The 15,251-nt window shown below is 40.2% G+C and overlaps 1 protein-coding gene across 1 annotated transcript; it reads left to right on the forward strand.

Annotated features, from left to right (window-relative positions):
- Positions 1 to 1,820: 1,820 nt before the first annotated feature.
- Positions 1,821 to 11,519, forward strand: rab14l (RAB14, member RAS oncogene family, like). Its single transcript, XM_079872852.1, has 8 exons — positions 1,821 to 1,933; positions 2,847 to 2,905; positions 4,153 to 4,206; positions 5,400 to 5,577; positions 6,031 to 6,097; positions 7,902 to 7,989; positions 8,064 to 8,094; positions 11,140 to 11,519. Exons 2-8 carry the CDS (start codon positions 2,854 to 2,856, stop codon positions 11,315 to 11,317), a joined length of 648 nt encoding a protein of 215 aa, XP_079728978.1. The 5' UTR covers positions 1,821 to 1,933; positions 2,847 to 2,853; the 3' UTR covers positions 11,318 to 11,519.
- Positions 11,520 to 15,251: the final 3,732 nt, after the last annotated feature.

Here is a 15,251-nt window from a genome sequence, read left to right on the forward strand (position 1 = left end):
TTTTTTTTTTTTTTTTTTTAACACGGGTTTGAGCTCTTATATTTCTGAACTCTGAAAGTTCAGATTAATGTTTTATAATGTAGAAACTGGCTATGCTAAAACATACTCTATTGCTCTCTCTAGGCCCATTTTGTTGGATTATTTAGAATTTAGGCAACATAAAAAAATTAGGCAATGTTTAAATTTTTTATCTCACCTCAACTTAGGGAAAATGCAGTTATGCTGTGATAATAAATAGTTATTTTTCCAATACCTTTCACACAAAGAAAGTAGCTCAAAGAGTGTTTCAAATAAATATAATTTTAAACCGGATGGGACAATATTTCTATAAGAGGTTTTGGGGACCTTCATATTCATATATGCCCAACAGTGGAGCCCTCACAGTCCAGGAGCCTTGTTAAAGAGGCCTTGTGTAGGCTATAGGACACATGTATTACAGCATCAATAAACATGTGTTTTCATTGTTAATGGGTTTTCTGAGCCAAACTGGATCGCGCGGCCTTAAACCCCTTTCACATGATATATTCTGAGAGCAATTTTAAATGACACATCTTTGTTTTTATTTGTTACACAATAAGAACTCTCCAAGTGTTCCCACTCAAATGAGGGAAACATACAGACCCTTGCCAAAAAAGTAGAATATCATGGAAAAGTTTATTTATTTCCATAATTCCATTCAAAACTTCCATAGATTATAGATTCAGGGCCCACAACTTAAACGATTTCAAGTATTTAGTTGTTTATTTGTACATAATTTGGGCTTCCAGCTCATAAAACCCATGAAAACAGGATTTAATTTTTTTTTGAATATTACAGCACACAGTAATTACACAGTGATACCATGGTCATTGAACCAGGTTTTGGTTCTTTTGGCAGTGTGGGCCGGTGCAAATCCTGCTGGGAAATGAAGTCAGCATCTCCATAAAGCTTGTCTGCTGAAGGAAGCATGAAGTGCTCTGAACATGTCCTGGTGGACGGCTGCGTTGAGTGGACAGCACAGTGGACCAACACCAGCCGATGACATGGCTCCCCAAACCAACACAGACTGTGGAAACTTCACACTGGACTTCAAGCATCTTGGATTGTGTGCCTCTCCATTCTTCCTCCAGACTCTGGGACCTTGGTTTCCAAAGGAGATGCAAACTTTGCTCTCATCAGAAAAGAGGACTTTGGTCCACTGTGCTTTATTAAATCCAGAGTCAACTCAGCCGTCTACCAGGACATGTTCAGAGCACTTCATGCTTCCTTCATTCTCCAGCAGGATTTGCACCGGCCCACACTGCCAAAATAACCAAAACCTGGTTCAATGACCATGGTATCACTGTGTAATTACTGTGTGATTTCATGTAATATTCTAATTTTCTGAAATCCTGTTTTCGTGGGTTTTATGAGCTGGAAGCCCAAATTATGTACAAATAAACAACTAAATACTTGAAATCATTCATCCCTGAATCTATAATCTATGGAAGTTTAACGTTTTGAATGGAATTATGGAAATAAATAAACTTTTCCATGATATTCTAATTTTTTGGAAAGGGTCTGTATTGACCCTAACAAATTTAGATATAGGAGAAGAGATATTAACAAAAAGATATATAATCGGTTGATTACTTTAGGGTTAATGGGACTTCTGGTAGGTTTTTTTCTTTCTAGGGGCCTCAGACCATAGACACATGCATCCGACAACACTGGAGATTTGATGAAAGAGAAAATAAAAACAGACTTGATGTTTTCCTTCCCTCGGGTCTACTGACTGTAGTTCACTGTGAGTGAGTGAGTGAGTGAGTGGAGCGCGCGGCCTCTGGCGCCCCCTGGCGCCCCCTGGCGGTGAGGCGCGGAACTGCTCCAGTCTTTGTGCCGCCGCCATCTTGACCAGAATCCGGATAATCATCATCTGAACACACTGATTTACAGCAAACACACACGACTACAGGTGAGGACATGCATCTCAAACACAACGCAAACTGATCCTGACCCTAAACCCGACTCGTGTTACTCAAAATCACGTGTCGGTTCAGCGTTACCGTCAATACCGACCGGCGAACCTGCCGTTAGCAGCTCACGCTAGTTAGCCGTTAGCAGCTCCAAATCATCATAACAATAATAAAAAATATCTCAAACACAGAACAAACTAACCCTAAACACAACTTTTGTTACTCAACATCGCGTGTCAGATCAGCGTTACAGTCAGTCATGTGTTCGCAGCTCACGCTAGTTACTGTTACAAGCTACAAATCATCATAAAATAAACACAAAACACATCTCAAACATGACCAAATCCGGCTGTTATTCTGCCTGTGTGTTCATGTGAGTGCAGTGTGTTGTGTTGATGACACCCACACATCTTATTTATTTATATAAATTTATTTATATTATTAATATGTTTCACACTGTAACAGTTCATATCGCGTCTGTAAATCCTGTTACATGTAACGCCGCGAAACCGAATGAGCGTTTCCATCAGGCCAAGCTGTCAGTCATCTGTTACATCACTGTCAATCAAATGTTCACACATGTTCTAATTTGTTACACTGTTTTTATCAATTTTAGTTACAATAGCCTATTTTCTTCTATTATGATGATGTTTTTATTATTATTCTATGTATTCCTAGCTTTGGCAGTATTGTATAATTTTACAGTCATGCCAATAAACCAATTTTGAATTTGATGATGATGAAGGTGTATTATGATTGACAGTCAGACTGTCCTTATGAATGTGTGTCGGTGTTGATTTCCGCTCTGTGTGTGTCTTATGCTTTCTTTAAATGCTTTCTAAAAATTGCGATGTTCCAGTAGAGATATGGCGATTGTCATGAGTTTGAGGTCTGATGTGACGTGTGTTTCAGAGCGGCGATGGCGACTGCACCGTACAACTACTCCTACATCTTCAAGTACATCATCATCGGTGAGTAACAGACCACACTGCACACTCTCTTACTCAGTGTTTCCAGTCCAAATATCTACAGATTCTTAAATCAAGATGCATTTACTAGATGAGGAAAATGCCAGACGACATTGTGTTTTTTTCTGGGTAAATAAATAAAAATTAAGTGATTTGTTGCTTTAAAAAATGCCAATGGGGAAAGAAAAATAATCTTTATTCAAACAGAAACAATATTATTTTTCTTACCCCTTTGACAGATAATTTTGCTTGTTTTAAGCAAAAACTCAATTCATTTTGATTTATATCCCCAGAAAATGTCGAATGGTATTTTACTATTTTAGTAAATGCATCTTGATTATATTTGATATTTGAACTGGAAACAAGACAAAAACACTAAGAAAAGCATTTTTTGCAGTGCTCAATAAAGTCCTGAATCTTGTATTGTTTTGCAGTGCAGTGTTGGGTGTGTAACGCATTACAAGTAACTTGAGTTATGTAATCAGATTACTTTTTCAAGTTACTAGTAAAGTAATGCATTACTTTTAAAATTTACAACAAAATCTGTTACTTTTTCAAATAAGTAATGTAAGTTACTTTGTTTTCCCATTTATTGACTGACAGCTCTCTCGTCCTCATGTTGAGAAAAAAATCATAAGTGTAGAGGCGTTAAATATGTTAGATAAAACAAATATTTTAATGCATTTAATCTCACTTTATTGTCCAATATACTTTATATTGAATACTAAAAATTCCTTTATATATTTAGTGTTGAATGTTGAGGGTTTTGTGTGAGCGGCGCCCTCTACTGTACAACCTGTGAATCTGCACTTGCTTCAGCCGGAGGATTATTCATTTCAATTTTGGTGTGAAAATGTCTTTACATTTACCCAAAAATAGCACTTTTTTGTTATATAATGTCCAGCCCAGGTGAGAGAAAGTAACGCAAAAGTAACGTAATGAAATACTTTTCTTAAAAAGTACATAAGTAACGCAATTAGTTACTTTTTAAGGGAGTAATGCAATATTGTAATGCATTACTTTTCAAAGGAACTTTCTGTTCGTTGCTCACGCTCTCTCTCCCTCTCTCTCTCTTTCTCTCTCTCTCCCTCTCTCCCTCTCCCTCTCTCTCTCTCTCTCTCTCTCTCTCTCTCCCTCTCTCTCTCTCTCTCCATCTCTCTCTCTCCCTCTCCCTCTCTCTCTCTCTCTCTCTCTCTCTCTCTCTCGCTCTCTCTCTCTCCATCTCTCGCTCTCTCTCTCTCTCTCCGCAGGGGACATGGGCGTTGGGAAGTCCTGTTTGCTGCACCAGTTCACAGAAAAGAAATGTGAGTATGAGACGTTGATGATTGTCAGGCCTTTCCTTCAGCATGTTTAACACACACACACACACACACACATACACACCTACACACACACACACACACACATGCGCGCGCGATAGAGACACAACCAACCTTTGTGCTGCTCTAAACAAACAGCCTCTGTATGTTTGACAGTGTGTGTTTGACAGTGTGTGTGTGTGTGTGTGTGTGTGTGTGTGTGTGTGTGTGTGTGTGTGTGTGTGTGTGTGTGTGTGTAAGAGGGTCATGATTTACCGTCTGAAGGAAACGCTGATTCTGATTCCTCTTGATCATCGGCTGATGAACGGCTGATTGTGGGTTTGCTGACGGTCCAGTACAGATTTAGACATTCTCTCCTCATGCTGACGTGCTTCTGAAGTTCTTCTCAATGCTCAATTTGACCTGTTTTTAAAGGGACAGTTCATCTTCTAGTTCATCTAAATTAAATCTGTTCATCACATAAAGCACTTCAGTAGGGTAAACAGAAACTCTTGATGGTTTTCTGAAGATGAACTAAAGTCTGCATCTTATTTATGCATTTAAGTTTTGCTTTAGATTTATTTATAGGGGTGTAACAATACATCGCAATACTAAAACAATATGTATCGTGGATAGTTCACCCAAAAATGAAAATTACTGTGTGAGAAAAAATTCAAGTTTTCAGAGTTTTAGTGTCAGAACTACATTAAACTACTGTATATAATGTATAATAATGCAATGGGGGAATATTTGTGTAAAAAGTGTCCTACATTATTTTAAATATATCTAGCCAGTGAAAGAGTAAAGCATATTAGTCTACAATAATTGAGTATTTTCAGCTTCAGAATCATGAATATTGTTATTCTGGTGTCTCTATTGTCCTGTGCTTTGGGTTTCAGCACCAAGTCCAAGTTCATTTACACACACACACCAAATCTTGCATTTAAATTTTTTTGGTAAACCTTTTATCATATGTCTTGGAGAATCGCAATAATATTGTATCGTGATATGTATCGAATCGTGACACGAGGGTATCGTTACACTCCTATTTATTTATGAATGCAAATGTTGTTGCATAACAAGAATCACGTTGTCTTGAATGAGTGTTAAAGCTGTAGTGTGTGTGTGTGTGTGTGTGTGTGTGTGTGTGTGTGTGTGTGTGTGTGTGTGTGTGTGTGTGTGTGTTCTGCTGTCCTCAGTCATGGCCGACTGCCCGCACACCATCGGCGTGGAGTTCGGCACCAGAATCATCGAGGTGAGCGGGCAGAAGATCAAGCTTCAGATCTGGGACACGGCGGGCCAGGAGCGCTTCAGAGCCGTCACGCGCAGCTACTACAGAGGAGCCGCGGGAGCGCTAATGGTCTACGACATCACCAGGTGTGTGTGCTACAGGTCTGCACGGGCTTTAAACTGAAGCCCGGACCCAAAATCGCTTAACCCGACCCGATCCGACCATTACAGTCATATTTTAGGCTTGAACCTGAGGTCCGTTTCTCTATATGCTGTATTTTAGGATTGCTTGCAATGATAATTAAAAAAATACATTTGCAAACTCAGTTTCACCAAGCGGCCCCTCAGCACACAAGAGAAAAAAGAGAACGGACTTACCAATTACTTTGCTGTGGTTGAACGGGTGAAACAGTCACAAACTCCTCTGGAACTCAAACATTAAAATAAAATAAAACAAAAAATGATTCATAGATCATTTTACAAAACTGTCCTGCGTACCCGACCCGAAACCAGACCTCTAGCGTCTGCACAGCTGTCACTCAACTGGTGCGGCTCATTCAGGGTCTGACGACGAGTGTTTAATCACATGTGTCTGTACAGGAGAAGCACATACAATCACCTCAGCAGCTGGCTGACCGACGCCAGGAACCTCACCAACCCCAACACTGTGAGTCCAAGCCTCCGTCCGACAGCATGTGCACCAGTAAATCATGTCTCAGCACCACAGCCTCTATCGGCATGTACTTATAACATAGGAACTGCCTAGAAACCACTGAAATTACACTAGCAACGCCCTAGCAACCACCCACAACACACTAGCAACCATATCTGCATGAATAAGCCATACCTCAGCACCACAACATCGTAGTAACATGGGGTTTGGCCTCTATTGACTTGTGCTTATAACATAGGAACTCCCTAGTAACCACTGAAATTACACTAGCAACACCCTAGCAACCACCCACAACACCCTAGCAACCATATCTGCGTGAATAAGCCATACCTCAGCACCACAACATCGTAGTAACATCGGGTTTGGCCTCTATTGACTTGTGCTTATAACATAGGAACTCCCTAGTAACCACTGAAATAACACTAGCAACACCCTAGCAACCACCCACAACACACTAGCAACCATATCTGCATGAATAAGCCATACCTCAGCACCACAACATCGTAGTAACATGGGGTTTGGCCTCTATTGACTTGTGCTTATAACATAGGAACTCCCTAGTAACCACTGAAATTACACTAGCAACACCCTAGCAACCACCCACAACACCCTAGCAACCATATCTGCGTGAATAAGCCATACCTCAGCACCACAACATCGTAGTAACATCGGGTTTGGCCTCTATTGACTTGAGCTTATAACATAGGAACTCCCTAGTAACCACTGAAATAACACTAGCAACACCCTAGCAACCACCCACAACACCCTAGCAACCATATCTGCGTGAATAAGCCATACCTCAGCACCACAACATCGTAGTAACATCGGGTTGGCCTCTATTGACACGTACTTATAACATAGGAACTGCCTAGTAACCACTGAAATTACACTAGCAACGCCCTAGCAACCACCCACAACACACTAGCAACCATATCTGCATGAATAAGCCATATCTCAGCACCACAACATAGTAACATCAGGTTGGCCTCTATTGAAATTTACTTATAACATTGGAACTGCCTAGTAACCACTGAAATTACACTAGCAATACCCTAGCAACCACTCACAACACCCTAGCAATGCCCTTGCAACCACCCATAACATCTGAGCAACTGCCTAGCGATCACATAACAATGCCATAGCAGCTGCCTAGAAACACTGTAGCAACCACCCAGAACCCTCTGCCAACTTCCTAGCAACGACCCACAACACCCTAGCAACCACATCTGCATGAATAAGCCATGTCTCGTCTCAGCACCAGCACATTGTATTACCATAGGGTTGGCGTCTATTTGACAGGACAATAAATAATATTGCTAACATAAGAACTAGCAACTCCTTAGCATCCATCTATGACGACTAGCAACGCCCTAGCAACCACTGAAATCACCCTATCAATGCTCTAACAACCACCCACAACAGCCTAGTCACCCATATCTGAACTTTATCTGCATGAATAAGCCATATCTCAGCACCAGAACATTGTAGATAACACAGGGTTGGCCTCTATTGACATATAAAGGGCAATGTACAGGACTGATAACATAGAAACTACCTAGCAACCCCTTAGCAACCATCTATGACACCTAGCATTGCCCTAGCAACCACCTCCAACTGCCTAGCAATGACATAACAGTGCCCTAGCAGCTGCCTAGAAACACCCTAGCAACCACCCAGAACTCTGCCAACTGCCTAGAAACACCCTAACAACCACCCAGAACATGCGGTTAAAGTTTATGCTCGTAAGACGTTGAGGTGGTTTGGCTCTGAGAGAGATGTTTCCCTTGTGCTTGTGCAGGTTATTATACTCATAGGAAACAAAGCAGATCTGGAAGCCCAGCGAGACGTGACGTACGAGGAGGCCAAGCAGTTCGCTGAAGAGAACGGTGAGTAAAGCCTGTCCTCATGTGATGTGGAGCTGCGTTGAGTCCTGATCCTCATCAGTGTGTTTCATCCTCAGGTCTGCTGTTCCTGGAGGCCAGCGCCAAAACGTGAGTTATTCCAGCATGGCGTGTGCTGTAAAATGCAGTATTCATTCTCATAGCATTACAGACATATTGAACCATCTGTGTGTATTTCCCTGAAGCCCAGACAATAGAGTCCAGACATCAGCAGAATACATCTCTCACTATATACTCAGTACTCACTATACACTCAGCACTCACTATACACTCACTAATATACTCAGTACTCACTATATACTCACTAATATACTTAGTACGCATTATATACTCAGTACTCACTATATACTCAGTACTCACTATATCAATTTCAATTTCAAATGAGCTTTATTAGCATGACTGTGATTTGACGTGATTTTTCATGACTTTATTATACACTCAGTACTCACTATACACTCAGCACTCACTATACACTCACTAATATACTCAGCACTCACTATACACTCACTAATATACTCAGTACTCACTATACACTCACTAATATACTCAGTACTCACTATATACTCACTAATATACTTAGTACGCATTATATACTCAGTACTCACTATATACCGTATTTTCCGGACTATAAGTCGCTCCGGAGTATAAGTCGCATCAGTCAAAAAATGCGCCATGAAGAGGAAAAAAACATATATAAGTCGCACTGGACTATAAGTCGCATTTATTTAGAAATTTATTTCACAAAATCCAAGACCAAGAACAGACATTTAATCTGGAAAGGCAAGTTATTCAACTACACAGTAGCACACAAAACAACAGGCTGAGTAGGTGTCCGGTGTGTTAACGCAACACATTAACAGTTATTCAACTACACAATAGCATAAAGAACATATACCTGGGAGGCTGAATAGGCTAAATTAACATAAGCCAGCGAGTCCAACAAGCAAGTTGCCAGTAAACAAGTTCACCAAGCCCCCGCGATCTCATTCCATATCACTGAATCCATTGAATTTTCTTCATCCTTGGTGTCGCTTCTGAACAACTCTGCCAACTAGAGCGCCCTCTCGCGGCTGTAGACGGTAATGTTTTCTCTTGGTTCATCTCAGTCTGAATTAATTTTGATATATAAGTCGCACCTGACTATAAGTCTCAGGACCAGCCAAACTATGAAAAAAAGTGCGACTCATAGTCCGGAAAATACAGTACTCACTATATAATCAGTACTCACTATATACTCAGTACTCACTATACACTCAGTACTCACTATATACTCACTATATATACTTTGCCAGCGCCAAAACGTGAGTTATTCCAGCATGGCGTGTGCTGTAAAATGCAGTATTCATTCTCATAGCATTACTGACATATTGAACCATCAGTGTGTATTTCCCTGAAGCCCAGACAATAGAGTCCAGACATCAGCAGAATTTCAGTCTATGCACATTTTCTCTAATTTTTTAGATGAGAGAAATATACATGCGCAATGGACATTTTCAACGTGCTAGCAGTTCACTCGATGTGCCCAGGTACCCCAAAACAACGTCAAGTTCGTCTTGTACTTTATCTAGCTTTTTATTCTTGTTTCTGGCACGAGAGGTGTGTGAAATTGTCAACAGTGTCTCTGTTGTTGTTTTAATGATGCAGAGGCTGACATTATAGAGTATGACTCACAAAAAACACATCTTGATAGTCAAGTCAAGTCACATTTATTTATACAGCGCTTTTCACAACACAGAGTGTTTCACAGCAGCTTTACAGAGATAACAGGAGAATAATGCAACAGAGTTTGTTTCCAGAAGAAAATAGCGTCACAGTCCAGCTTAAGTAAGTTCAGTGATGGCTCATTTTTGTTTAAAAAAAAGTTATTTAGTTCATTTATAAAGTTCATTTATATTTATAGCTGCTCTGGAGTAAACTGTGATGTTATCGTCAGCTCAGTTAAAAAAAAAAAAAAAGCTGTCAGTCGAAATTGAAGCATGTTGGGGGATATAGATATTCTCTCTGACAAACAGCTAAATAGAATGTGAATTACACTATGTACCGTGTTTTCTATATTTTTAAATCACAGTATACAGGCTTTATTATAAGGGGGTAGAATCCGCAGCTCAGTGCTATATACTCAGCACTCACTATACTCAGTTCTTACTATATAATCAGTACTCACTATATACTCACTATATACTCAGCACTCACTATATACTCAGTACTCACTATGTACTCGGTACTCACTATATACTCAGTACTCACTATGTACTCGGTACTCACTATATACTCAGTTCTCACTATATACTCTGTACTCACTATGTACTCGGTACTCTCTATATACTCAGTACTCACTATATACTCAGTACTCACTATGTACTCGGTACTCACTATATACTCAGTTCTCACTATATACTCTGTACTCGCTATGTACTCAGTACTCACTATATACTCAGTACTCACTATGTACTCGGTACTCACTATATACTCAGTTCTCACTATATACTCTGTACTCGCTATGTACTCAGTACTCACTATATACTCAGCACTCACTATGTACTCGGTACTCACTATATACTCAGTTCTCACTATATACTCTGTACTCGCTATATACTCAGTTCTCACTATATACTCAATATATGCTCAGTACTCACTATATACTCTACTCACTATATACTCAGTACTCGCTATATACTCAGTTCTCACTATATACTCTGTACTCAGTACTCGCTATATACTTAGTACTCACTATATACTCATTATATACTCGGTACTCACTATATACTCAGTTCTCTCTATATACTCGGTTCTCACTATATACTCAGCATTCACTATATACTAAGTTCTGACTATATACTCGGTACTCACTATATTCTCAGTACTCACATATGTACTCACTATATACTCACTATATACTCAGTACTCACTATATACTCAGTATTTACTATATACTCTACTCAATATATACTCAGTATTTACTATATACTCTACTCACTATATACTGAGTACTCACTATATTCTCAGAACTCACAATATTATCAGTATTCACTATATTCTCAGTACTCACTATATACTATAAACATGGCATACTTATAATCAGAGTGTTGAACTCTTGTAAGCTTATAGATGACAGTCGTGTGTTTATTGTCGCAGAGGTGAGAACGTGGAGGATGCTTTCCTGGAGGCGGCGAAGAAGATCTACCAGAACATTCAGGACGGCAGTCTGGATCTGAACGCAGCAGAATCAGGTGTTCAGCACAAACCATCAGCGCCACAGGGAGGCCGGATCACCAGCGAACCCCAGCCGCAGCGGGAGGGGTGTGGCTGTTAATGACCATCTTCATCATCTTCATCATCATCATTACACACACACACATGAACCCCAGCCGCAGCGGGAGGGGTGTGGCTGATAATGACCATCATCATCTTCCTCTTCATCTTCATCATTATCATCACACTCACGAACCCCAGCCGCAGCGGGAAGGGTGTGGCTGTTAATGACATCATCATCATCTTCCTCTTCATCTTCATCATCATCATCATCATCACACTCACGAACCCCAGCCGCAGCGGGAGGGGTGTGGCTGTTAATGACCATCATCATCTTCATCATCTTCAACACACGGCCCGGTCTCGGCCCAGAGGGGGGGAGGTGTCACGGCTACATGCGCTCATTAGCTCCTATCATTCTCTTCATCTGTCCATATTTCTTGCTCAGTGTTTTCTTATTTCCTCATCATCCTCCGACTAATCACGTGGCGCATCGGTTTAGGAGAGAAGAATCTGCTGAACACCAATCAGGCTCTTTTTTTTATTGATATTCATTTTCTAGCTCGCCACATTCATCAACGCCCTGAGAAACGAGACCTGTAGCTGAAAGCATGATTGTGATGAGTTTCTTGTTCAGGAGAATCTGTCTTCTCGGGTCGGTCACCGATGGGACGCCCGTCTGATGCCCCTGTAGATAAAGCACTCTGAATAACGCATACGCATCTGTAAACGTCAATTGATTCCACGAGATCCCAGGTTTAAAACGGAAGCGCGAGTGTCAAGGGTTGGACAGCTTTATGAATCGAAGACACTTTATGGAAAGATGATTCTTTCTTCTCTTCTGCTCCTTGATCATTCGTTCGTGCGTCTGTCCTTACCACTGTTATTTTATGTTGCCTTATTGTTATTCATGTTAATATTATTACTATCACGGTTTAATCTTTACTAGCTCAACACAGTTTGGAGTTGAGTTTGGTTTTACAGCACTGCAACTGTTTTTGTATAGATCTATGAAATGTGATGGAAAAGCTCCAGTTGTTTAGCCTGTACAGTAAACGTCTGCGCCATTGGCTTGTATATTAACAACACAACACGAGACTTCTTGTGAAGCAGCATCTGTGTCTTAATTCAGTGTACGTACCATATGAGATCTGATTCAGCTGCTGTATATAAGGCCATGTCTGTTGGTGATGTGACTCCTCACGCAGAAAGAAGACGGTCACGAACTCTCGAAACGGCTCGTTTTACTTCGGCCCAGCTGAAGAAACCGATGAACCGTCTCTGTCTGAATGACCGAGTAAAAACAGTACATATGTATAAACTCTGAATGAGCTGTGCTAATGTTTGAAAATCTGTTTTTGTGTATGTATATGATTTTAAAATGTTGACATTTTGATTTTAATGACAACATTAAATATGCTCTAGACAGAAAACGGCTCAGTTTCATTCAGAACAAACCAGGTTTTATCAAATTTTCAGTGGTATAAGAAAAGTCTTAATTATGATTTCAAGAGGTTTTAAATGTGGGGACGGCAAACAGTAATTGAGATATGGCCAAATGTGATTATTAATCTTCAAAAGGCTACAATTTAATGGAATAAAAGCGAGGTGCTGTTGCTTATTCTACAGGCCGCCCTTTCAGCGCGTGAATTTGTGGGAATTCAAAAAATCTAGAATATTATATATAATCAGAGTTTAAATATAGAATATATTCATTTTATCTCTATATATCTATCATTTTAATATGTATTTTGCAGAAGAACATTGTTCTTCGGTTCTGAATATGATTCTCCTGCAGCTCATTAAACATTCACTCAGAGATCAACAGTTTAGGATCTGAAGCTGAAGAGTTACTGTAGTTTTACACATTAATAAACACGCCACTTCCTTGAGAATAAACTCCAGCGCTACTAATTCCAGCAACCTTTCTGTATGCGAATATGACGAGACATCTCGACAGGTCCAACATATAAACTCTTATAAAAGGCTTACCATAGTGAATCAGGTCAAGACAAAAACACATTTTGTATGTATTGACATTTACATTTCGTTCATTTTGAACAAAAACAAAGTTAGTGTACCTTTAAAAAAATAGCTTTAAAGAGGTGGTATAATGCCCTTTTCACAAGATGTAAAGTAAGTCTCTGATGTCCCCAGAGTGTGTGTGTGAAGTTTGAGCTCAAAATACCCCACAGATATTTATTTGTAGCATGTTAAAGTTGTCTCTTTTTGAGGGTGAGCAAAAACGCACCGTTTTGTGTCTGGCCCTTTGAATGCAAATGAGCTGCTGCTCCCGGCACAGGGGGTGGAGCTTCAAGAGCTTGTGTGTTTGTGTGTTAGCAGCTCCGATTACCGCGCAGACACACACTAAAATGACAGAAACTGTTCTGCCTTTTATATTTAAACGGAGTCAGACAAAGATGGAGAGACTCAAGAAGAAGTGACATCACGTAGAATGTAACAGGACGTCTCTGAACGGTTAGTTGATGAATTTATGTTGCTGTTGTGGAGTTAATTATCTTCAATTAGCATATCATGTTAAAGGGGGGGTGAAATGCTCATTTTCACTCAATCTCCTGTTAATCTTGAGTACCTATAGAGTAGTATTGCATCCTTCATATCTCCAAAAAGTATTTTGTTTCATTAAATTTTTAACATAAAGATAGGCTGTACCGAGTCTTTACGGAAAAAACCGAGCGGCTGGGGGCGGGCCGTGTGGGAAGCTTAGCTGTGCTAACGCGCCAAGCTAGTGACAACACACAGAGACATTTGTTCAACAAACAGTTTTACTCACCGTCCGGTTCCAACGCACGACCGCGAATTTTTATCATTGTGACTGCTCGATCCTTAAGCATTAGACGATCTGCAAATCCGTCGATATGGGCTTTGTTTATAAAACAATCATCGTCGAAATGCAGGGAACAACAGTCTTACAACACAACTCCGTTTATGCTCAGGAAAACAAACTCCATCCACGGGTTCCTTAACGCTGGGTTCTTTGGGAATCTGTGCAGGGTTGTCTTGCCCTGGCAACCAAAAACACACTTCTTTGGTGACACTGACTTCCCAAAAGCCGGGCAGGGCGCTTTGATGGCGAACTGCGTTCACTCTCTTGCTCTGGTCTACGAGTGCGCGCGCGGCCGCGATCTTACCGGAGAAGTGCCCTTAGGACCCATATAAGGAAATTCCGCCCTATCTTACGTAAGACAGAGCCATACTCGAAAAAAACTTTCCGAAACTTGTGACAAACCGGAAGGAGTATTTTTGGAACAAAAATACTCCTTCAAACGTACAACTTAGTTTTTGAAACTTTGTCCATGTTTAGCATGGGAATCCAACTCTTTACCAGTGTAAAAAACTCAGTATGCATGAAATAGCATTTCACCCCCCCTTTAATCTGTAAATGGCTCGTATAGGAACTGTTGTGAGACGCACACAGAGTGATTTTCTATTGCATGTGAAAAGACGGATGCTGCAGTTTGAGCTGACTCACAAATGTGCTCGACTACAACTCTTCCTCTGATCAACATGGACTGCGTGTTCTGGGGGCGGGGTTTATGTAAATTTTAGGGTTAGTGATGTCACTAACCCGGGAGGAATGTGGTGTAGTCTCTACCAGCCGTTTGTTGTAGTCCTTAAAAAGCAATTTCTGTAAAAGCAAATATCTCCCTTTGCTCTGAACTTTGAGTCGTAACTTTGCAGATGTTGTTTATGATCAAACAGCAACATTACACACTAACTAAAGTTAGAAAAGTCAAATCATGATCAACCACCCCTTTAACATTCCTTCATCACCTTTTCAAGTCAATGTAAAGAGGTCAGGTATGGGATGGTTTGTTTATATTTGTTTATTTTTAATAATAATTATTTAAAAATATATATATTATTGGTAAAGAGACATCTGTAAGATTGTAAATTCATCTTTTTTTTTTTAAATTGTCTTCCAATAAAACTTAAAAAGGCTTTTTATTTGACCAAAAAAATGGTTTAAAGGC

The sequence above is a fragment of the Squalius cephalus genome (assembly GCF_949319135.1).
Source record: "Squalius cephalus genome assembly, chromosome: 5".
NCBI classification, from domain to species: Eukaryota; Metazoa; Chordata; class Actinopteri; order Cypriniformes; family Leuciscidae; genus Squalius; species Squalius cephalus.

What these genes read in the sequence shown, in the direction of transcription:
- rab14l (XM_079872852.1), top strand. Translation starts at nt 2,854, where the DNA reads ATGGCGACTGCACCGTACAACTACTCCTACATCTTCAAGTACATCATC. An exon ending in ATGGTCTACGACATCACCAG is followed by an intron (nt 5,578 to 6,030) that starts GTGTGTGTGCTA and finishes GTGTCTGTACAG; the next exon opens with GAGAAGCACATACAATCACC. An exon ending in CTGGAGGCCAGCGCCAAAAC is followed by an intron (nt 8,095 to 11,139) that starts GTGAGTTATTCC and finishes TTATTGTCGCAG; the next exon opens with AGGTGAGAACGTGGAGGATG.